The sequence below is a fragment of the Schistocerca serialis genome, chromosome 6, assembly GCF_023864345.2.
Source record: "Schistocerca serialis cubense isolate TAMUIC-IGC-003099 chromosome 6, iqSchSeri2.2, whole genome shotgun sequence".
NCBI lineage: Eukaryota > Metazoa > Arthropoda > Insecta > Orthoptera > Acrididae > Schistocerca > Schistocerca serialis.
Genome location: NC_064643.1, coordinates 597,473,967 through 597,499,719, shown reverse-complemented (window position 1 = coordinate 597,499,719; position 25,753 = coordinate 597,473,967). Strand labels below are relative to the sequence as shown.

Here is a 25,753-nt window from a genome sequence, read left to right as displayed (position 1 = left end):
GCGTATTTGCGTTAGTGCTTGTTATTGTCTGGTTAAATTTAAAGACGAGATCATAAATACAATAACACAAAGAAGTTTGTATAGCAAACATTTTCTGGCGATACATATGGAACTGCGTCCTTCCAAAATCTGGTGCATTTGACAACACACCACATAAACTGGTCAGATTAAACCTTACTAAATTACGGGCTAATACTTTCTTCCACTGACTCCTTCAATTGAATAAAAGGAGAAAATACAAAAATGCAGCAAATGAAGCAGGCGAAAGGGAATACAGACGTCTAAAAAATGAGATTCACAAATGCAACAAGATTACGCAGCAGGGGGGGGGGGGGGGAGGAGAAAAATGCAAGGCTGTAGAAGTATACATAACTGGAGGAAAGATAATTGCTGCCTATAGGAAAATTAAAGAGACCTTTAGAGAAAAGATAAGCAACCGTATGAATATCACGCGCTCGTATAGCAAGCCGGTGCTATGCGAGGAAGAGAAAGCTGAAAGGTGAGAGGAATATATACACAGGCTTCCTACAAGGAAAATGAACTTGAAGACAATATTACAGAAACGGAACAGGAAGATGGGGAAGATGTGGTGGGAGATATGATAATGCGAGAAGAATTCGACAGAACACTTAAAAATCTAAGCGGAAACAAGGCAGCTAGACCAGACGTCAATCCCTCAGAATATCTAGGTTCTTGGGGCATCAGCTACGACAAAGTTGTCCCACTTGATGTGCAAGATATATGACGCGTGCGAAATAGACTCAGGTTTCATGAAGAATATAATAATTCCAGTTCCAAAGAAAACAAGTGTTGACAGTTGTAAATACTACTAAACCATGTGTCATGGTTGCAAAATATTGACCGATCTTGTACAAGACCAGTTTGATCCGGAGAAATGTAGCAACGCGCGAGGGAATACTGACCCTATGACATACCGTAGGAGATAGGTCGAAGAAAGCGAAACGTACATTTATAGCATTTGTAGATTTAGATAAAGTTTTGACAATGTCGACAGGACTACACACCATGATATATTTAAGGTAGCATGGATAAAATATAGAGACCAAACGCTTATTTACAACCTATACAGAATCAGACTAGCAGTATAAGTTTCGAAAGAAATGAAAGGGAAAAAGTAGTTGAAAAGGGAGTGAGACAGGGTGTAGCTTATTCCCAATGTTATTCAGTCTGTATATTGAGCAAGATGTGAAGGAAACCAAAGAGAATTTTGAAAGGGATTTAAAGTTCACGAAGAAGACATAAGAATTCTGCTGTTTGCTGATGACAGCGTAATTCTCTCAGAACATCTAAAGACTTGGAAGAGCAGTTCACTGGATTGAATGGTGATTATGAGGCGAACATTAATTAAAGTAAAACAATGGTAACGGAATGTAACTGAAGGTAATCAGGCGATGCTAAGAGAATTAATTTATGAAATGAGACACTAAAAGTTTCGTTATGTGGGCTGCAAAATAACTAATGATGGCCGAAGTACAGAAGAAATAAATGCAGACTGGTAACAGTATGAAAAGCTGTTTTGGGAAAGTGGAATTTGTTAACATCTAATATAAACCTCAGTGTTAGAAAGACTTTTTTGAAGGCATTCTTCTGTATTGTAGTCTTATATGGAAGTGAAATGTTAACGAAAGGCAGTTCAGACAAGAAGAAGATAGAAACTTTTGAAATATCGAGCTATAGAAGAACGCTGAAGATAGATGGGTAGATGGGGCAAGAAAAAAAAAATGTTCAAATGTGTGTGAAATCTTATGGAACTTAACTGCTAAGGTCATCCAGTCCCTAAGCCAACAGACTACTTTACCTAAATTATCCTAAGGACAAACACACACACACCCATGCCCAAGGGAGGACTCGAACCTCCGCCGGGAGATGGGGTAAGAAGGTAGATGGTGTGATAAATAAATCTACATGGAGAAAAAGGAAATTTAGGCACAAGTAGACTCAGAGAAGGGATCGGTTGGTAGGTCACATGATGAGGCATCAAGGAATTACCAGTTGGTAGTGGAACGCTTAACCACAGTGCGCGGGTTGCGCTGGTTACGCAGAGATGGAGAGGCTTGCACGGGATAGACTAGCACGCGGAACTACATCAAACCATTCTTCAGACTGAAGACCAAAACTACAAACGATAAAAAACACTGCACACAACTAATTAATTGCATCATTGTTGCACATAAACTACAAATTGTATAAGCTTTCTAAAAAAACTGAAAGTAAAAGAATCTTCAGCAACTGCTCTCTGATTTTATATGATGTACGAGCTCTGCTTCTCAAATAGTGCATAAATTATGATATTTGAAGAAACACTTCAGAGGCGAGATCGCATTTAAATATTTATTTTGAATTGATGACCGGTTTCAACAGTATTTTTCTGTCATCTTCGGATCTCATCTTTTTCAAAATTATGCCGTACATCTTGACAATACAGAAAATTTAAATAGTTTGGAATTGCAAGCTGTACCAGCAGGTAGATCACAACCAATCAACATGTCACTAACAAAAAATATTATTTACAATCGTATTGGGATGCAACTTTCGTCAATTACGTGCGACCACACACATGCTTGTCTCTGGAGCTGTACGGAGTCAGACGCTGTTACAGGCAAGCTCCCTAGCATGTCCGCTATGTGGTAGTGTGGTTGCCGTTTGCATTTACATTAGATAATTTATATAGTTCGTTAGTCAGAAATTTGTATAATAATTAAAGTAGTCCAGATCTAAAGTTAAAGACAATTACAGACATTTTATATAGATTATAAAATAGTAATAGCTGTCAATATACAAGCTTTCATAAAGGAGCAATATCGTCATCTAAGTAATACACTCCTAATTTTTTTTTTCTTCTGCAACGTACATGTCATATTTATGGGATTTAAAATAATCCAAAAAAAGTCTTTATTTAATTTTTTGTCACTACAAATCGATTGTTTTGTAGGAAATTTAAAAAAAATAAATAAATGATCACTATAGCATAAGGCAGGCAACATTTAATCCCATTACGGTATTTCTTAGTTTTATTTCTAAAGCAAACTTTTCTGGTCAATTCATCCATTTATGTGTAAGGAACTTTGGTGTGACTCCACCATTTTTATTGCGTTATCTAGCGCCATAAATTGCAAACCAATAACGTAGTAACATCAGCGTATAATCACAACATCCTGACATAATATTTCAACTCATAAAATATACAATTACCCAATTAACAATCTCCATGGCTGCACGTCACATTATGTCTAGATGGCACCAAACGATCTGTAAAAATTTTTTCCTTAAGATTATCTTACCACTGGATTTTACATGGATACCATGCTTCATCATTTTCTTGCATATTTATTTTTCCTTTTTAAAAAGTTCGAAACTTCATGGATAAAGACCACTTTTAAACACGAGGCAGTCCAATACGAGACGGTAATTTTTCCTTGTTCCTAATCAGAGTCAAAGCTTTCCGGACCAATACAGGCAGCAGTTAGCTTATACTACGTAACATAATAGTAAAACATTTTATTTTTCCAGTGTACGAATTCCTATGAAAATATTAACCTAAAACCACCTGTCACTCAATGCCTAAGTGAAATTTACTCAATTTGGAATGTGTTAGATAGCTGTACGTGATATTGTCACTTAACCAGCAACAAGGATTCTAAGGCTAATTACATAGCAAGAGTCCGCTATAGTACAGGCGGAGCTATAGTTTTTAAGCTACACCTCATCGAATAATCATGAGCCTCGTTACCCTACGCCTAGGTGGGATAGGCATAGTTTTACGGAATATTTATTTTCCTAGTGGAAGCCACATAAGATTTCTTGTAGTGGTGTACAGTAATGTAGTATAAAGTACGATAAGGTAAATGTGCCATCAAAACTTTATAAAATATCCCAGCATTAACATATAACCCAGGTGACGCCTGTTCAGTAGTAATTTCTTTACGATGCGGCCTGGACGTACTGACACTTTGACAGCAGCGTTTGTTTACAATTTCGGACCGCGGGAAAGATAGGCGAATTCACGTACCGCTCCCGGTACATTCTCAAACCGTCCTTCTTTCTGTTTTTGGGTGTGGGGGTGGGGAAGGGGACTGAGTTTTTGCGTCACCTTTGTATCTGCGGTGTTGGCGGGGGCCAATCTCGCCGTGCTTTCGGTACGGTCCTCGTTGGTCCTCTTACTTCTTTCGTAATACAGAGGATGCAAAGTGCATGTTTCATGACGCAAGGAGAGAACTGCCGACGAATTAAAACATTAAAGTGATTCAACGAGTCTATTTTGTAATTGATTTCTTACGCAGAGTACATTTTAATGAACAGTGGAGATCATAAGAAATGGACATTCGTGCCTGTCTTCTTCCAGATGTGAACCATCGTGGAGGTTGTGTAATGCTTCGGATTTTACGGTCAGATATAGAGGAAAGGTATGTGGTCAGTTGTATGAAACCATTTAATGTGACCAGGCTCATTCAACAATCCAGGTAGCGTTCCTACATTATCTCCCAAGGTAATAATACTGTCCTGGCTGAAAGTGCCCGAGTTTGGATTGATGAAAACGAAGAGGAAACAGTTTGAGTCCCATTACTTCCAAAACAGAGGTATTTAATATTATCTAGCAGTTGATACCTGACAGGAAAAAACGACGAAGTTTATCTACAGGAACTGGAACATTTCTCTTTGTGGAGTACGGTCAAAATTCCTCATAACTATGATTCAGAAATAGTCATACCTTGATCCATATGAGTATTCAACCATCTTTTTGATGCTAAATATGGCTATACGCCATATTAAACTATGTATTCAAATTATTTTGTCCCATTTCTGTTACGACGGTAGGTATTTCTCATATCTCTGTGCACTGGAATAAACAAAGCTTATTTCCTCTTGCGCTGAACTGGCGAATTTGGAATTTGTCGTACAAGAGACTAACCGCTCTTGACCTCTGTGACCTATAAGACACAGATTACTCCACAGCACAGTGCCTCGGGCCGAAACGGCTTGGTGGAGGTTTCTTCCTACATCGTTAGTATCGCAGCCTGGATGAAAAGCACTTCGCCGCAACGAATAAGTGTAATTATGCAAATGAAGTTTTGCTCCATGTCTGTAATTCTGCGACATAATACACGGCGGAAATTTCTCCGTAACGCATGTGTTGGACGTCTTCCAGGAAGAATAATGCGACGTTGCCACCGAACCAGTAACACAACACACACTTCAAGGGAAACAGCTGTGTCAAGAACTGTTACAATACTAAGTCCTTTAAACGAAAAAATCTGCGAGTGTCGATTTGGTAGAAGAGATGTAACAGTTGTACTTTATCTTAAAACTCTTCATTTTGCTAACTTTCCGAAGTGAACCTCTATGAAATGAAATGAAATGATCGTATGGCATTTATTGGCCGGGATATCCCCTTCGGGGTTCGGCCGCCGTATTGCAAGTCTTTTTAGTTGACGCTGCTTCGGCGACTTGCGTGTCAATGATGATGAAAATGATGACGAAGGACACACAAAACCCAGTCCCCTGCCGGGGAACGAACCCGGGTCCCCTTGCCTGGTAGGCGGTAACGCTACCGCTGCGATACGGAGGCAGACAGTGTTCCTCTATCTTGCAGATTTTTTCAATTGTGTGAGGATGTAAATTCTACATACTTCTGAATAAGGTATATCATTAAGCATTACTGAACATAGAGTATTATATGACCTACAGGAAGTAGTAGATTACTTACTTTCTTAGACTATGGCTGAACGGCGAGAGATCCATATATATATTTGAGAAGCAGAATTATTCTCGCATACTGCAACTTCCTAAATTCCTGCTGTAAAGTTTACTCTTCCTTCTGTTATTGGACGAAAGGTTAAACTTTAAAGCATTTCCTCGACTTCAAGGTCATTAAACCAAGCGAGGGGGCGCTATGGTTAGCACACTAGACTCGTATTCCGGAGATGCTGGAGCCCAAATTCCATTCCAGCCATCCTGATTCAAGTTTCTATGATTTCCCTAAGTCTATAAAGTCAAATACAGGCACGGCTCCTTTGTAAAACGATACGGCTGGTTTCTTCCCTCATTCTTGCCCATCTCGCTTCATATCGTCGATGACTATATGTTCTTTCTTCCAGCTCATTGGAGGGTGAGTAGTAGCTCCGACGAAAAAACAAACGGAGGAAAGCAGAGGTTGTGTTCCTGTTCAAGAAACAATTCCAGTAACAGCTAATATGATGAAACCACGGAAAATCTGCATCAGAATTCCGCTCCTCAAGGACACGTATCTTAAGTAAAGGCCACCTCAATATGGATATCTCTACAGTTAGTAAAAAGCAAGCCATATTTGTAGTTATAATCGAGTTCAATAACGCAAAGCACTTTGTGATCGTCACTCATCCCGGTCGATGTTACCGAGCGCTTTTTCTCGACAGTCAACTTTGTCTCCCAGCATTTAGTTCATAATACCGGCAGCTCATTCCAGTAAGTGATTTAGCAGTGACAGTCACTCTTGTGCAGTCGCTTATCGCATTTCGCGAATCACCCAAGCATTTTATTAACGCGCCGTAGGACATTAATCTCTTCGTGTTGTCTGCAGGCTTTTTCAAACGTCATGCATGCCACACATTAATTTCAGTCAGAGAGCGGCCAGCACATGTCGCACAAATGAAACAGGAAACGCGAGCTTGCCGCTGCAGGAATGGCGATGCCGTTCCCGGCAGCCAGGTTGGACACTCGCGATATTGGCCTCCGTTTGCGCTGCAGGCGCTGCAGGTGGAAAGCTGCGCCCGCGTGAGGTGCGTCCCAAGTGCACTGCCAGAGATTCGTGCCCGTTATGGTCATAGTTTCAGCGAAGTCTGCAAGACTAGAAACGAGAACTTTACAGAATTTGCATTTAACTCAAAAGCCATCCCGTTGTCGAGGGTCGACAATTGGTCCATGTCAGTCCCAATGATGTAAAACTGCCTCGTGATGACTGGGTGTTGTGTGATGTCCTTAGGTTAGTTAGGTTTAAGTAGTTCTAAGTTCTAGGGGACTGATGACCTCAGATGTTAAGTCCAATAGTGCTCAGAGCCATTTGAACCAATGATGTAAAACAATGTGAAATGAATGGAAGTTTTTCGCAAAGTTGTATAGCCAAATAAATTATCCCGTTGTAATACACAGTGTATCATAATAACCCTCCTGGTTCCACTGGGGTCAATGTGAACTCATAGGCAGATCGGAAATATACACTACATCCACCTTGCTTTCAAAATAACATTTTCCAAATACAGTACACGACTTTCTCCCTCAGAGTCAATTGTATCCAGTGAAGTTTTGTTCAATTTTATTGGATCAGTATAACCCCAATTTAAACTGTTCGTTTGTCTCTCGAACGTAACATTCTTGAGAATAGAATGATGACTGTTACGTTGAACAGCTGTTATACGAAAGACCTGCAACAATCAAAATATTATTTCCGGTTATTTTTGTAGCCATTGTTAGGGTTGCTTGCCTCAGGTGTTGCTGCACCCATGCTAGTATCACTGAGGTCAATACGATCCCATAAGCATATTGGAAATACACATTTCCCTTGTTTCCAAAGCTATTATTTTCAAAATATATGACTTTCTCCCTCTGTGTGATACGTATTCAATGATGTGTTATCCAGTTTTACATCTGCAACACATTAAAATTTATTCATGGTTTCTGGCACTGAGTACCTCTGGTATCAATCTAAATTCACTTTTGTTTCTTAAATTATTTATGAGACTAGAATGATGACTCACTTTGAACAGGTGTAATGTATGTTCTTATCTTAGTTCATTAAAATACTGCCAGTATATCTCGTGTAAATTACTTTGTGTCGTTATGACCGTAGAGTCACTCAGTGGAACAAAAAAATCCCGGTAGTAGAAGGGTTCACAGAGAAAACCAACACGGGTGAAAGACACGACAACAGATGCAAAGACGTTTCAGCAAACTTCGGCCCGCAAACGGCACGAAATGACTACAAATGTGTGGCTCCGACACGCCACTGACTTCAGTATGAAATATTTTCTTAATTAGTACAAATGTCTCTGAAAAGTAAGATTTTCTTTTTAGTTCTCTTCTAATGGGGTTAAAATTTTACTCATGGCCTACCTTAACAAAAAGTACGACGTTACTTCTGCGTGTTCCAACTTACTGTACAGTCGCACCTGTTACAGATGCTGCTCCATGTGCCCTCCCATTTGGATGCAATACTGCAGTCGCCTCTGCTGTGTGTTGCGAATCCTTTCAAACACCCCGAGATCACATCGTGAAGCTCGGCAAGGCTGTATAATTAGCTGGCACACTTCCTCAACCGTATCGATGGGATTGCTGTGCTCTACACTTTTGAGAAACCCTGTACAGAAAAATCCAGAAGATTCAAATCAGTTACAGGCAAGCTACAGGCCCTCCTCGACTTATCCATCTCTGAACATATTGGAGCGTTAAATTTCGTCTTACATCGGCAACAGAATGTACTAGTGTATCATCCTTCGTCTAACACATTCCACAGTCATGGGCCATGGTAAAAATTGAACCCAATTAAATGAGGAGGTAATCGAAAAGTTTACATTATAATGCATATGTAGTAACTAGAATAATATTTCACACTGAATTCATTAGTAGCTCGTAACCACATATTCGCAAATGACCCACATTCTATTTCCTGCAACGTTTTTGCATCTATTATCCGATACTTCCGTCCATGTCAGTCTTCACTGACGACTGGAAAAAGTCGTGGATATGTCAGAGTTATATTTTCCATTGGATATCTTAAGGACAGTGTGAAGTTCATATTCGAGAGAGGAGTTAGGCAAAAAGAGATTCCATATCACTATATTCGTTCTCGCCAGAGCTGAGCAATGTTTTCAGATTCTTGAACCGGGGAAGCTAAGAAGAAATACGCTTTAATGGAGTATATTTGAAGCACCTTCGCTTTGTTGATGGTATCGCACTTCTCGCCTCTAACGTACGTACATACAAGTCAACAACAAACGAAAGAACTAAACACATAAAATTTGTAAGCGAGCCAGAAAATCTGTTGCAACACGGCTAAATAATGTGTAACATATCGCAAACGAAATTGTACATATTATCAATAAAATCGTAGAAATATTCGACGAGTATTTGTATTCAGTACAGATGAAGCCTGGAGAAACAGCGACAAAAATAATCGGAAAAGAAGTGGTTTTCAAAACTAGGCTCCCCATTTGTACGAAAAGGAAAGTTTGCAACTAGCATGTACGAGTATCATAAGTTTTGACCTTTTAATGAGAGAACTACTAAAAATCAGAATGTTGCTCGGCAGCCCCAGAGGGATGCATGTTGGGTACACCGAGGAGATTCGGGAAAATAAATGGGGAGGGGGAGGGGGGGGGGTACGTGTAGCCCGCCGAAAGGTTGGTACATGGTGGATTCCAAGTGACAAGAATAGACTGGGACGATGGTCTAATGGAACGTTCGTAGGCGAAATTCAAAAACATGCAAGAGCAACATGGATACGTACAGCTAAAGACCATACTATATGGGGAAATCTAGACGAAGCCTTTACCCAAGCAGTGAATGTCAAATGGCTGGTGATAGTGATGCCCTTTCCTCACGACTGGCGTCTTCCCCATTGTGCAGCATACCGGCTTGGGCAGCTCTTTTTGAGGAGGAACTTTTTTCCATCTGTGCCTCATGGAATGCAACGGCAAATGCTATTAGAAACACAAACAGAATAAGACCCACAGAACTGAAAATTGGCTTCTGAGTGAAACTCCTTAGCTTTTGTTACGGTAGCTATCTGCAATGGGCTGGTCAAACCGCTGATGTTAGGTGAAAGCGGAGGGGGAATTCGGGAGGGGGCAGTGAGAGGAGAAGGGATATCAACTGCCAGTTTGCAGCCAAGGTGCGCGCTCTGTGGCCATGTAACGCAGTGGAACTGCTAAAGAACGACGAAAAGGGCGGCAGTCTTCTTCTTGGCCACAAGGATACATTATATACGCATGAGGTGTGTAGCATAAAGTTCATTGTGTGTCATCAGTGGAGTATATGCGACCTTTTCCCCGCACTACCACAGGAATGTACAAAATGTGATGCTTGTCCTTGAAACTGTAAACGCCACATTGCACGCATTTATAATGGCTAAAGGCTCTCGATGGCTGGATAGAAGAGCTCCGTCACCAGAAATAAAGCTACTCTGCAAGCAGAATGCACCTGATTCCATTGCTTGTACGAGTAAAAGATCTGGCAATGTGCCATTCAATACGCGCACATATATTCCTCCTCTGTTGTACTGAGGAAGTAGCAGTTTCCCCCCTCCCGCCCCTCTGCAGTGCAGCTACTTTCACGCTTAGTAGGGCCGAAATATATCACACAAGACGCCTTTCTCTCACACAGAATGAGTCTTTCGTAGTCGTCGTCGTCGTCATCTCTACCCAATGAACCTGCACTCTCCCATCCCATCGTAACTGTTATGAAGTCTGCATTTTGTTTATAGACATAGCGCAGTAATGCAACGGCTCCCAGGTTCTAGTGCTTCGTTTCCCAGGGACGCTCAATTGGAAAAGAGATCGATAACCAACCGTCTGCAGTGTTTTCGTTTACAAGTTCGGGCAATGAAGTAGCCGATGCAGGTATGGTAGCTGCTTTGGACTCTGCCCCATCTTCATCACGACAGTCACGGCCCATGCTGTCTGTTGTCTATCGGTATAGCGTGGCCTCTTGACACACGGGGAGTTGCCTGTGGGTTTTTTTTCTGGAAAACGTAAAGCTTCAGCAAACTCGCTGTCAGTTTCTTCTCAGGTACTCGCTTTTTTGTAGTGTTATGTTTCTGATTAACTCTCTCAGACGAAGGAACATTATACTAAAACACCAACTATTTGGACAACATACAACACAAGTTAAGCTATAGTGACAGTCATGCAGTCACATCAACGAATTAATGGTATTACTTACCAAAATTAGTTGCAGGAGACAGAACTGGAGGAGATCGAAGAAATGTAAGAGAAGTAAGGGAAAACTTGGCTGATATCTGGAAGCAACGATGGACCTCGTCTCCGGTAAGTAAGGATACAGTTCAACCACTACCGTACATAAAACAAGGTAAAGAAACCTGAACAGCGTATAGTACAAAGCAGATGTTCTGACGGCCATGAAACAGAGCACGCATGAACGCATCGCTGGAACCGCATTGTGACCTTGTCTCTGGGGTACAGGCAGGTGATATTAAACGACCAACTACTAGCCAAGTTTCTGGGAACATGAAATATGTTTCAAACCTTTGGAAGCCACCAGTAATATAGGAAATGACTACTGGACCACCAAAGATGAAATTTTGTCGTTTCTTCTTGCTACTTTATGAACAATTATAAAAATTGAGGAAGATGGATACCGAACAAGAATGTGTCAGGAAGTTGAGTAATATTGAAACAACTACGACTACAGCATAATACGTAGTAAAAGATGTTTCATTAAAAGTGACGTTAATTTTTTGATATGACATAATTACGTTAGTTCCTTTCCTTGTCCTAATTACGGCATATGACGACAATGTCTCATACTCTTCATCTTATTGTAGGCCCATGAACAAAATCACTAAGATTAGATCACACCCACATGCAGCTGGTTCTTAATGGATTGTAGATATTTTCCAATAGGATATGCTCATCGACACTACAGTCTGTCGCCAAATGATCTACTGTAGGCCTCAACAACAAGTGCGATGAATAAAGGAGATGAAGAAAAACGAGGATAGTGTCCACACCCCGTAAGGCGAGTCAAAGGCCACAAGCAATGCATACTGCGACAACCTGTTCAACAGTGCTGCTGGCTGTTCCACCAACAGTAGAAACCGAAGGGTACACTCCGCAACTTAATTGTCGTGCAGTTAAAATATATCCCAGAGTACACTACAAAACGTAGAATTTTAGCTAATGTAACACTGACAGAGTAATATACGCACTGTCAGTTGCTAGTAGGGCTACCATATATATATATATATATATATATATATATATATATATATATATATATATATATATATATCTGGAAATAACTTAAGATACATAAAATAGTTGGTTAACATGCAACGGAAATGAAACACTCTCAAAGCAAATAATATTTTTTTTTCGATAATTATGGCCGTAAGAAATAAGCTGTTGCCAATGCAGGTGATAAGAGGGAGTGTCTCAAATCTCTGTCGCTCATTTACAAAACGACATGGGAAATGTGTTAGAATTTCGCGCACCACTTGTACGCAACTTGTCAGTGACGGCACGCCGGCGTCAAGCGACAGTTTATCGAAACAGTCTGTTTCAAGCGGGTAAACAGCACTTATCAAGTTCACTTAGAGGCCGTTTTATCAGGCAGTAATTCATAAACAAGCTACTCTCTTCGTATAGTCATCGTACTGTGCAGTCGTCTGGAGCAACATTGGCGATTAATATTCCCATTACTACAATGAGGATCAATAAAGCTACCGTAATTGATACTCCTACCATCACCTAACTCTCTGGGAGTGATCGTCAGTTATACTCACGTCACTGACAGCTCGCACAGTTTCGTTGCCAGCAGGTGGCGAGTCAGCAGGTGTAGGCCATCGGAGGGACCAACTCGACGCAAAACTCACGCAGCTTTCTTCCGTCGCCATCGCGTCCGTGAAAGTCGACGTCTGCCACTCACTGATTTTCACTAACAGAACACCAGCAGCATTTCACACAATACGCACTTCTCTGTGTAAACCTATATAACTCACATACATCGCACAGAGCGAGGAAACTTGCTTTCGACACGGAGGCAATTTCGAAACACAGGCACTCGGACAGTTTTCCTGACTGTAAGTCGCGTATTTCAGAAATGATGAAGTGCCTAAGAAGGATATCACGGTGAAACTTCTCACTTGGAAACACTTCACTGAGCTCGAAGACGGTCGACGTCTGTGAGAGTGTGTTCGTTATGTGGGGCGACAGCAAAACTGAAAGATAGAGGGAATGTGGATATCGAAGGGAAGAGACGTGCAGGACAGGTTGGAAGAGAGGATGGTGAAGGGGGAAGACTGTGAGGGGGTTGAGGGGGGGGGGGGGAGAAGTTGGCAGCCAGCAGGTGGGCGCGCGGCCGGCTGGAGGCGCGCTGCTCGCCGAGCTGTCAGCCGACGCGTCCGCTAATCGCGCGCTGGACAGATTAATGAGGCGCTCCGCGCAGCACCCACCGTCGCACTGCGGACTGCCGGCCCGCCAGTAGTGGTCTGCGAGCGAGAGCAATCGAGGCGGACCATGCCCGGCCAGGCGTACGTTGTACTCGGAAGAATGCCGGCGCTACGGAGGGAGAGAGAACTGGCCGAGCGCGGCGAGTGGGAGGGGGCAGCGTAAGACTTGTCACGCCGAGATCCATCCGACAAGGCGGCTGACCGCCACAAGGTCGCCGGGGGCAATGGAAGAAGACGGAGGGGAAGTGCGAGGCCGAGAGGGGGCCCGGGCTGCGGTCACGCCGCGATCGCCGGCCGCTCCAGCGCTGCGCGATCGCGCCGCTCCGGCGGCAAGTGGGTCGCGGGGGCTGGCGGCGCCAAACCCGTTCGCCGGCGCTCGCACGTCGAGGATTTCCAGGGGGGCGGGCGGTACCGTCTGCGGCGGCAGGAGGGACCCCGCCGCCTCCGGCGCGACGCCGCGGACGCGCCCGCCGCCTCCGCGCCTCATCGACGCGCCTGTCCCGGAGCGCGGCCGCGCGTACACTGCACTGCAAGTTTTATTTCAGTAGCCGGTCGCACACTATTTCAGGACTTTTGAGTATTTCTGACCTGACCGCCCCGCGCCTGGGCGCGCAGCGGCGCACTCACACACACACCCACCCTCTCACTTCCCCCGGGCCCCTCCTCCTACTCTGGCTCCTTCCTCCAAATTAACGCTAGACAGAAACGGTACCGTCACGTGACCGACAGGGGGGCGTCTCATAATAATAACATTGCGCGCACACGCACGCGCTCAGCTAGGCTAGCCCCCCTCCCTCCGCGCCCCTTCGGACGCCGACAAAATCGCGAGAATAGATAGCTATATCGGGTCTTCTATAAATACAAAGATATCTTCGGCCGTTTACATCACGGAGTCCGCGGCGAGCGGCCCCCACAGAGGAATTGTTGCCGCTACTTCGCCGCCGCCGGTAACACCGCCAGCTAAGCGATCTACTGGCTATTCTGTGTTCCAGCTTTCTTCCGCGTAACACGTGCGACATCCGACGGAATTCTATTTCATTAAAAGACATTTGAGATGCGTGGCAAACTAGGAAAAAGATAAAAAGAACGTATAACTTTATAGCAAACAAAAACAGAAAAAAAGGAATTCACGTTGCGGTTTATGTCACTTTTGAATTTGATCGATTTACTGTACCATTAACTACTCTAGTTGCACCTAAATACTGTGTGAACATAGTCGAAATGAATTTGCCAGGGACACCACAGAGCAATCACCACGACCGTAGTCTAGCTGCACATAGTCCAGAAAAGAAAGTCGATCAAATTCAAAAGCGACTGGACGCGTGTTATGCTACATAAACCGCCAATTTAAATCACAGCAGCAGTTCGTCAGCCACAACAAATGGTTCAAATGGCCCTGAGCACTATGGGACTTAACTTCTGATGTCATCAGTCCCCTAGAACTTAGAACTGCTTAAACCTAACTAACCTAAGGACATCACACACATCCATGCCCGAGGCAGGATTCGAACCTGCGACCGTAGTGGTCGCGCGGTTCCAGACTGTAGCGCCTAGAGCCGCTCGACCACCCCGGCCGGCAGCCACAACAGATATAATGAATTAATGGTGGGGAGAACACATAACAAAGCAGCTCGTAGCAACCGAAGGGCTGACTGGGTCGGCCGTCGAAATATTGCGCATAAAATGGAATCAACAATTGGGCTGTAAACCCGAAAGCAGGCAATCAATCAATCAGGCCCGGGAAAACGGAGAGACCACAATACAAAGGAAGCTACAGGTGTGACCTCTCGGCGACACAGATGTAATTACACACAAGTTCAGCAAGGTAAGGACGAGACGGGAAATTGGCTGCGTCATTTATAAAGGATCTTATCAACTTTCGGCTCAATTTGCCTATGGGTAACCGTGAAAAAGCTATATGTGGATGGTTAGGCGGAGTGAGGAGAGAGGGAGGCGTTGAATCTGGCTCCTCTCGAATACAGCTGTAGTTACTCAATCACTGTGCAACCTCGTTCGGTGAAAGCAGCGTAATAAAACCGCGTAATGAAAATGTCGCGCAAAATCATGTCCGCTCAGCAAATGGTCGATAGACGATTCACTGGCTGTTGTACACTATTATTTTCTTCAGGAAGGCATCACAACGCTTACAAATTAATTTCGCCACACCACACTTTCCTTCATTTAGCGATGTATATGTTGATCAAAAACGAAAAATAGCTTTACAATTTCTGTTGCTAAGGCGTTAGCTATACCGCATTTCTACAAACTATCCATTTCTAACCCTGATGCTGCAAGAACTTTCTTCAACTTCATCGGCAACGCGAAAACATAAATGTTGGAGAAATTTTATGAAATCGTCCCAGTTACACAAATATCTCAGATTCGAACCGACACATCTATGCAATTTCGGTACTAAAAACAGGAATGCTCAAAAAGAGCGAACTTCTTGGAAATTTTTTACACTCATTAGATAATAGTAAAAGCGAGCAGAAAAAGCTGGCTAAGTTGGTCTAAGTTAACATGATTATACTGTACACAGCATAAACCAAACATAGCTTAGTAACATGTTGATTAGCTGAACCTCTCCCTTTTTTCCAAAATGTACTGACCGTCCCCGGAAAACTAGTGCACATTCCAGGTAGCAGTAGCAAGTGATGTAGATTAAGTACTCATAAAAATATGTGATTCCTTTATAACGTATTGAGTTACAGCTATATAAATGTAATGAGTCAACTAAATTGAATGATAACTGCTGAAAACATCAACGATGATGAAGACGGCGCGTTTTCGAGTGAAAGGTGTATAACAACTCACAATCGTTTGAAATAAATATCACAAAATTTCATTGTCATTTTCTCTGAACTTTGACTTAAAAATGAAACTTTCGTTCTGTCATCCCGGTTTTATTTTACGAGACATAATTAATGTCAGTTGTGCCACTTGTTTGTATATTTGCTCTTCCTTTATCTCCGCGCACAAGCAGATAATGGAATAACATCGGTAACATTGGCAACCAATGAATGTGACTGTCGGAGTAAGCATTTTGTTTAGTGAATGTTAAATTTAATTTACATGTTAATTCCTTGCTGGAATGTGTTGTTCCCCAGCGTATTGAACGGCCATACCTAATCTTTCTTTTTCTTTCTTTCTTTTCTCTCTCCTTTTTGAGTCATCCGTCTTCTGACTGGTTTGATGCGGTCCTCCAGGAATTCCTCTCCTGTGCCAACCTCTTCATCTCATAGTAGCACTTGCAACCTGCGTCCTCAATTATTTGCTGGATGTATTCCAGTCTCTGTCTTCCTCTACAGTTTTTGCCCTTTACAGCTCCCTCTAGTACCATGCAAGTCATTCCCTGATGTCTTAACAGATGTATCATCGTGTGCTTTTTCTTTGTCAGAGGTTTCCACATACTCCTTTCTTCTCCGATTCTGCACAGAACCTCCTCATTCCTCACCTTATCACTCCACTTAATTTTGAACTTCCGTCTGTAGCACCACTCTCAAATGCTTCGATTTTCTTCTGTTCCGATTTTCCCACAGTCCACGTTTCACTACCACAAAATGCTGTGCTCAAAACGTACACTCTCAGAAACTTCTTCCTCAAAGTAAGGCCAATGTTTGATACTAGTAGACTTCTCTTGGCCAGGAATTCCATTTTTGCCAGTGCTCGTCTGTTTTTGATGTCCTCCTTACAATAAAATAAATCTTTTAAAACAATAGTGGGAACTTCTTTTGCACGGTTATAATGCAAGGACACATCTAACAACACGTAACGACGAAAACAAATCAGCTAAATCACACAGGTTTCAGACGAGACGCTAACGTGAATTTCTGACATTGCTGACGCAACAGCAGCAATATTTTTGGCTAAACTATCCGGAGATTATCAATAACTTATTGACTGCATTCCATATATCTAGCTGCATACTTTTTTTGAAAGAACAGCAACTCTGATAATGCTTTAAATAAATATAAATCTGCACTTACTGAAAATTCAAAACATGTTAATAACGAATTTTACATTAAAAATCGTCCAGACCATCAAATCGCCTACGCCTGTTTCGTGCTACAGCGTGTGTGGCGCGGTCTACTCGACTCTGCTGTCTACCGTGAATTCTAAAATAATTACAGTCAGTTACTGAAACAAAAAATCGCACTCGCTCTGGTGCGTGTGGCGTCGCAGGAGCCCGGTGGCTACGGGTAATCAGCTCTCCCAGGAGTATGAACGGTAACATGTGAATGGACACGCTAAACAGTTTATCCATAAATCTATGAGTTACGTAGTGTATTTACGTAATGCATTCGACGGTGAAACAATGTCATTATCAGGCATGATGCTGGTCCCATGTTGCGTAATAGGGTTAATGAAGCACTTGTCGCCATCCCCGTGTACACACCGGATTTAATTTCGATGCAGCGTTTCCGCCCACACACTGTGTAACTACATCACCGAGAAAGCGCAAGTAAACGCATGATCACAAATGAGTGCCTTTTGTCCCCTTAACCGTACTGTTTGAAAGTTACTGGAGCTCTGGAACAAAAAATTCTGTTTCCACTGTACGAAGAATCTTCAAAATACTTACGGACAGGAGCATGGCCACTTAACGGGTACTTACCTCTTACTTCAGAAGTAAACGATATACAGCTCGTAGCGCCTCTGAAAATAAAAAAATAAAAAAATGTGTCAGAAACCCATTCAAAATAAACGAACAGGAAACAAAGAAATAATCTGCACATAAATCAGAAAGAGCAATTAACAGAAGCGTTACATTTCAGTTTACGAATTAAAATATACACTGTAAGAATTTTTACAGCATTAATTTCTCTTGTTAATTAGTTTTTGGTTCGCCATGGTATCATCAAAAAAGAACTGACTATTGTCATCAAATATGTTATTAAGAAGACAGTCAACTTTGGAAAAGGTGATACAGCCGATAGGCGTGACGCAGTTTCTCAGAGTATAGTTTATCCGTGACAGTGGAACAATTGTGGGGAAAACACAAGAGGCGTAATGGAAGCTTTACACTTGGAACGAATTATATTTTAAATTAAAAACAGCACTACAGCTAAACTATGAAAATTACTATTAAAAAGACCGTAAATTATAACGGAAAAGTTTATGGGAATGCGAAGAAGAGGAAATTTTTTTTTTCATTCATATAACATATCGTAGGGGACATTTCTTCTATGCAGCGACGGAAGAGCCCTTTAATGCAGGATGAAGCACGAAAGGTTACTCCATTTCCCTTCATTTTTAAAGCTATAGGGTTGCAAGCTTCGAAACTGTGCGCGGAACGTGAGTTAACGGAAATTACCCAAGATAGCGTTAAGAGCCAATCACACTAGCTTGCAATAATGGCGAACACAGAAGATGAAGACGGAGAATGTGCTAATACTCTAGCAGACAAAGAATGTTATAATGGCAAAGAGGGACGTTTTACTCATTTTAGTAAACGGTTGGCTCTAAAGCCACCGGCCACATGGTGGCCAGTTTAAATGCTATGGAGACTATGAGAACACACGCAGGAAAACTTTTAAGTCAGTTGTACAACTTCTAATCGAAATCCGTGAAAGTCTACGAAATTAGCTTGAGCGCTAACTCTAAAGCCACCGCCCACATGGTGGCCAGTTTAAATGCTATGGAGACTATGAGAACTATACAACGTGTCACTCATTCCTACATAGCTTGTTTCCTTCCATTATTATAACAGAGCATAAACTTGTGGGGAGATACTACAGCGAAGAAGACAGTATTTGAAAACTGGGAAGTTGAGGAAGAGGATACGACTAACAATGACTATATTGAAGAACCAAAAGAAGAAAACGTTCGCAGATAAAATGAGGCAACGAAAAACTTGATGACTACCACGGACATAAATTATCACAGAGACACTCAAAGTTGCCTTTTTAATACACCACAGTTAAGACTATGTCGCTGAGCTCTTAATCACAGAATACGTAAACTCCGTAGGGGCCGCAAGCAGACGTGCGTTAATTGATTATCACTGGTATAGATTAACCAGCCCTTCGTTCGTAGATAATTGACACGAAATATGTGCCTGACTTCCTGCCTTGGCATTGGTAGTCCGCGCACCTGGCGGTAAGTCAAGCTTATCCAAAAAGCACCCGTAAAGACCGTTGGCAATAGCCTGATCTGGCCGTGATGTCAGAACGACCACCTACTTATCACGACTCAATTCTTCAGTCCCTTGGGTCGTTACAGAACACCACAATGCGTTGTTGTGGAAGTAGATGTGCTATATTTGTAGTTCGCTGTTTCTGTAAGTTTCAAGAAAAAACAGCTGCAGCACCTTTTCCATGAGCACACCAAGTGCTTCGGCAAACAACAATCACTGCCGCGTCTGTCAAATGGCTCTGAGCACTTTGGGACTTAACATCTGATGTCTTCAGTCCCCTAGAACTTACAAGGGAACCTCCCCATCGCACCGCCCTCAGATTTAGTTATAAGTTGGCACAGTGGATAGGCCTTGAAAAACTGAACACAGATCAATCGAGAAAACAGGAAGAAGTTGTGTGGAACTATGAAAAAAAAAAGCAAAATATACAAACTGATAGTCCATGCATACGATAGGCAACATCAAGGATAATGTGAGCTCACGAGCGCCGTGGTCCCGTGGTTAGCGTGAGCACCTGCAGAACGAGAGGTCCTTGGTTCAAGTCTTCCCTCGACTGAAAATACTCAGCGTTTAGTGTCGTCCACTACAGAATACTGAATCAAAGAATAACCCTAATTCACCAACACTGCATAATAAGCAGAGTCCAGCACACAACATGTTTACTGGCGGCTCATAATGCGTTCGTCATTTGTCACTAATCCAATCGGCGAGCATTTTCTTAATAATGTAGCAACTGAAGATAACTGATCGCCATACAACGGACTGTCCGTATTCAGCCGTTGTAACAGGGATGCCTCTGTGTTGTTGTAGGTTCCAGCAGTCAGACCCTGCTCTTAACAATAGGCGAATTACACGCAGTATTACGTAGGCTTTTGGTGATCCTACGAACAGGTGTTGTATAGCGCGGACGTTTTGATCCACAGTGACAGTTCTCTGGTTTACACCAACTTTTCCCAGATGTATTTCGATCTCCAGATGAATGCAGATGATTCAAGGTCGGTTTTACCCATCAATAGTGACGGAGTTGTCTGCAGTACACACCGATTATAAAAAAAAAATTTATCTGGAAGAAGCATGTAGTCATTTCGGCACAAATCGCAGTTTTGTATGGGATAAAGGTGACCTTAGAACTTTACTGTGTATGATGAAACGTCTACTACACGGTGTGTTACTATCATATCTCGCCACTATGTTTTCTTCGCACATGATGTCTGACACTGGAATTGGGTGAGTTTCTCTGTGATGCTTCGCATCCTATATTTTGTAAGTAGTATTTACTTAGCTCGTACACGTTAGGCAAGGAAAAACATTCGCTTGGATTTGAATTAACTCTAGAACACTCCTCGGGTTGAGGGCAGCTGCGCTCTGTGTGTTTAATATTATTGGTATTGCATTTCTTCTCTTCAAAGGAACAGTCATGTGGGGATAAAGCCGAGGCCGTTGTGAAGGCGACCAAATTTAGCCGCGTTCGAGCGTTCTGGAAATTTGCTCGACGTAACAGGAAGAACGTCTTTCAACGTATGTGGAAGGGAGAGAGAGGAGCGGAAGGGGTAATATGGCATAAAACGATCCGTCAGAAAGCTAAAGGTAACCTTAGCAACACACAGGAGAAGTATCATCTTCTACAAAGAAGTGAGAAACCTTAATTCCTTTTCTACACAGCATACACTTCATTCGCGTTGCTCCTTCTCGGCGCGCAAATGTTTGTGTGTATAAACCGAACAACGGCTGAAACGGCATTGAAGTAGTGGTGAGGACCAAGGCTTCCCACACTTCCACGTCATGAATGGAAGTAAGCCGGACGCCGGTTGTCATTCGTGCGCGCTCAATCTGTCCGAGAGTATAAAAAGTTCCTCCTCAGTCACGGAGTTTGTCCCCAAATAGCATCACGGCGCCCACCTAAGCGCGACGACTGGCCTCTGGACTCGGAGCATTAAAATTAACAGCCCGTGCGCTCCTACAGACGTTCCCGACGTTATCGATCACCGGTCGATCATCGTGAGAACTGTGCCGTCTGCGTGATCCACGGGGAAGACCGACGCAGCAAACGTTGTTGGTGACGGTCTCCCAGTGAAGCAAGCGAGGTAGAAAACAGGTCGTGTATTTATCCAACACAGGAATTCTGATGAGTTTTTATCTCATAGTAATAATTTCTTTACCTGAATTGCATGGATGATCAAACCCATTATGGTAATACAGTACTGTTTGTGAAAATTGCAACAGTCAGAACGAATGGTCGGATTACTCCAAAATCCGAGGATGCGTAAGCAGTGAAACCAGATAAAGATCGCAGAGGGATAGTGTGCACGTAGGTCGAGCAGCGCCCTCTTCTGTGTATCTGGACGGGTCAGCCATAGCCTATGCCACGCTCAGTTGGGGTACAGCCGTCATGCGAAGTGGAAACGTGCCAGCAAGTGCCGATGTCAAAGGGCGTAAATCAGCGTGTGAGTTCGCTCGAACGGTCTCCGAATGACAAGTCTCCAGGAAACGATTTCTCGTACCGCGACATTGCTGCTCGTACAGGGACGCTGCTACGACAGTGACGCGTATGTGGACCCAGTAGACAGGATCGTTCACTGCAACGACTGGCCATTGGACCACAGAGCGGAAGGAACGCCATTTTGTCTGCATGGCCGTACCCGACAGATAAGCTTCTTCCACAGCGTTGACTCGTCGTTGGAGCACTGCGACGGGGTGAACATATCTGCCATCTGCTGATGGAGGACTGGTGGCAAGTTTGCCACTTTCCACTGACCAGAAACCACCAACGCCTCAGACTGCAATGGGCACGTGAACACAGCCACTAGCGTGATTAGTCGCGAAATATAGAGTTTTCGGATCAGTCCAGCTTCAACTTGTCCTACAACGATGACCTTGTGCGTGTTGGACGGGTGCCGTGATGAACTGAGTTGGGTAGATTCCACTGTTGAGCAGCATAGTGGACAAACACCAAGTTTGAAGGTTTGAGGTGCCATTGGCTGTAACACGTAATATCGCCTTACCTATGTATTAAGATCAGTCTGAACAGAAACCGCTACATCAGGGAGGTTTTAGACTCCAGTATGTTGCTCCTCCTTCAGGTACCTGTAAATGTCATATTTCATCAGCACAATGTTCGGGCACACGTAGGCGAGAAACGCACAAGCCTTCTCCGAAGAACGACGTGTACCACTGCTTCCCTCGCCTGCACGTTCGTCTGACATATCGCACGTCCAACATGTCTGGAACATGGTCGGTCGGCATGATTTGCGGACAGGCCTACAAACCGCGAAGCATTGTGTTCCTCAATAGTGTATTCGGGCTCTCTTTGATTTCGTACCATGACATCTAGAAACTCTGTTTGCAGCACGCAACGGTTTCACGCCGTACTTAATTCTCGTGGTCAAGTGCATATATACTTCTATAATTTTAATTATTTTTGTTTCGTCATGTACCTAACCTGTGGAATAAATTCCATTGTAACCACATGTCTCCTTCTTGGTTAATCATATTCTGGACGTTGTAGCTCTCCCTTTCGTGCTCGCTAAGGAAATTAGAGCTTTCTAAGGAAAATGTTTTACCCCAACATGTTTCAGAACGTTTGTAGCTGTTACGACGTATTTTACCGGCAAGACAAGAAGTTTTTGCCGACATTTCACGAGTTTTGCTGATAAAATATATCAGAGGCGTGTGCAACAGCTAGAAACGACAATATCAAAAGAAATAAGTGTTTTAACACGTCTTCAACAAGTGAAGCACGACTACAGCTTCAAAGGAAAACCTGACCGAGTGGACAGGAAATCCTAAAAAGTTTTGATCGTATGTCAACGGATGGAAGCCACTTTTCTAAATATTATGCGGCGACAATCGCATCAAAACGGAAGAGGACAAAGAGAAGGCCGAAATACTGACGCTTTTATTCCACAACTGTTACACAGAGGAAGATCGTACGGTGGTTCCTCTAAGTCATCGCACGAAAGCCAAAGTGTCAGATGTCGACCGCAGGATAGAAAAGCAACTGAAATTGCTCAACAGAAAAATGGTCAGTGGAAGTTTCATTAACTTCTCACAGAATAATTATCGACAACTGTAGCAGTCGTGCAGTATAGCGGTGTATTTGGTTCCGAGAGTCGGTCGAGCCACATGCACAAATTCGCTGAAACACCGTCCGTTCGAAAAGTTCCGAGATTCTTTTTATTCCTGGCGTGCAAGCGATGTCAGTGTGGTATATACGGTGGCGGCTTCAAGTGACAACGGTAAACAACAGATGTACGAGTACATTCAATCTGTGAGCTGTGAGGAGGCAGTGTTAAGTAGCCGACGTGTGCCCATTGTGTGTCACAAATCGCAATGGACATGTGTTTCACGACATTCTAAAGAAAGTTTTGGAGAAGTGAACATTGTGAGCAATGTTTCTCTTGCACACCTCGACTCCCAAACAAACACGACAACGTATGGCCGCTTGCTGCGACTTGATTGAAATGCAAAGCGCTGGAAAAAAATCATCACGGATGACGAGACTTGGCATTACCAATACGAACCTACCACTAAACAACAAAGTGCAGATATCAACGTGGAGGATCAACCGACATTCAAGCCAATGTGACGCGCGGTTTTAACAACATGCCAAAGAAGTACTCTTTTGACAGGTCCACATGAATGTATAACATGTTTTGTTTTGTGCTCAAGTGGGGAGGGGGGGCAGAAGGCTATGTGGAACATCTGAAGCATTAAAACCGCCACCTTAACGTTTCTCTGATCTGTATTAATTCAGACTCGAAACGTTTTGGACTGACGGGGTGTGTGACGTCAAGTTGTGCATCAGAGGATATGCGGGTCAGTAAGGCTCGATGTGTCAACACAAACCGGATATGATTGTTAAGGCGGACTATTTTAGTTCGTCGCATGAGATGTATTCGGATAACCCAACCAGAAAGTAAACAGTTGTATTAGAGTACTAATGCGAAACAGTTTCAACTTGTTACGAAGTGTGGACACTTTCACACTCATCCGTCTTGCTTCAAAAGAAGATGGCTTAACGCGACCGTGTCCTCGGTGCCTGAAAGCGCGGGCCAGGCGCTACGGATCGCAAGCGGCCGACACGACGCGACGCGTCCCGGGCTGTCCCGGCGCGGCCGTAGGCGTCGGCCGCCCCTCGGATATGATTAACGCGCCTGGCGCCGCTAATTGCTTTCAATTAGCGAGCCGAGCCTGATACAGCCAAGGTCGGCCGGGCACGTGGGACGGCCGCTGAGGGGGGGGGGGGGACAGGAAGAGCCCAGCCTAGGGCATTTCATCAGGAGGGGGAGGGGGCGAAAAAAGTCGTCTAGACTGGAGCAAACGCCGTTGTAACGAAATCACAGGGAATATTTTTCGCCGTCCCAGCTTCGTAACGAAGTTAAAACCAGAGCATTGTGCGTCTGTCCCAACGATGCCGTGCAATTAATGCAATTTGGAGTTGCCACGTCACGTTTTCGCCCGTAATATCTCGAACCACATGCGATAGAGGTAACAGGCACCATTTTTACTAAATGATGGAAAACTCAACCCCTATAGCTTAAGTTTTATGGAGCTGGTGGCTTGACACACAACTGACCTGAATCATACTTAACAAATAGAATGTAAAAATTTATGCTGAATAACTCAATGTTGGAAGGAGAGAAAAGTTTAGTGACTGGGGAGAAATGACGAAGGGAGTTCCACAAGAATGAATTCTGTATCTACTCCTATTCCTTATACACTGACAGAAAAAAAATCGCAACACCAAAGTATAATTAATGTAGAGTAATTAAACTTCGGGAACACAGTAGTCTAGGTAATATATGTGAGTGATTAACATTCCAAGATCACAAGTTAATGTAAGCGCGAGGTAAGCCATTGCAAATGTGAAACGCTGATACATTAATAACCCGTGTAAAAGCCAGAAATTTGAATGCAAGATGCAAACGTGCATGCACCGTGTTGTATAGGTGCCGGAAGTCAATCTATGGCATGCAGTTCCATGCCTGTTGCACTTGGTCGGTCAATACAGGGACGGTTACTGCCGTCTGTGGATGATGCTGGAGTTGCCGTTTGATGACGTTCCATATGTACTCGAATGGAGAAAAATCTGGTGATCGAGCAGGTCAAGGGCACATGCCGACACTCTGTAGAGCCTGTTGAGTTACAACAGCGGTATATGGGTGAGCGTTATCCTGTTGGAAAACACCTCCTGGAATGCTGTTCATGAATGACAACAGAAGAGGCCGAACAACCAGATTGACGTACAAATTTCCAACTAGGGTGCGTGGGTTAACCACAAGAATGCTCCTGCTGTCTTACGAAATCGCACCCAAGACCATAACTTCACGTGTAGGTTCAGAGTGTCTAGCATGCAGACACGTTAGTTGCAAGCCCTCAACCGGTCTTCTCGTAACCAACATATGCCCATCACTGGCACCGACGTAGAACTAGCTGTC

At 43.3% G+C, this 25,753-nt stretch overlaps 2 protein-coding genes across 6 annotated transcripts in view; one reads left to right on the top strand and one right to left on the bottom strand.

Moving 5' to 3' along the window:
• LOC126484374 (myocyte-specific enhancer factor 2) overlaps window positions 1-25,753 on the bottom strand; it is an 890,132-nt gene that overhangs the window by 341,245 nt on the left and 523,134 nt on the right. For 4 of the 5 annotated variants that reach the window (XM_050107861.1, XM_050107853.1, XM_050107854.1 and 1 more), the window contains one exon: window positions 17,796-17,836. The gene's annotated coding sequence lies outside the window, so the exon portion shown is untranslated. Of the gene's footprint in view, window positions 1-12,514; window positions 13,021-17,795; window positions 17,837-25,753 lie in introns of those variants that run through there. The other variant, XM_050107857.1, reaches the window with a different exon arrangement.
• The window catches only part of LOC126484999 (nematocyst expressed protein 3-like), a 58,825-nt gene continuing 46,476 nt past the window's right edge, over window positions 13,405-25,753 (top strand). Inside the window, exon 1 of the mRNA XM_050108603.1 lies at window positions 13,405-13,697. Coding sequence (XP_049964560.1) covers window positions 13,405-13,697 — 293 coding nt within the window. The remainder of the gene's footprint in view (window positions 13,698-25,753) is intronic.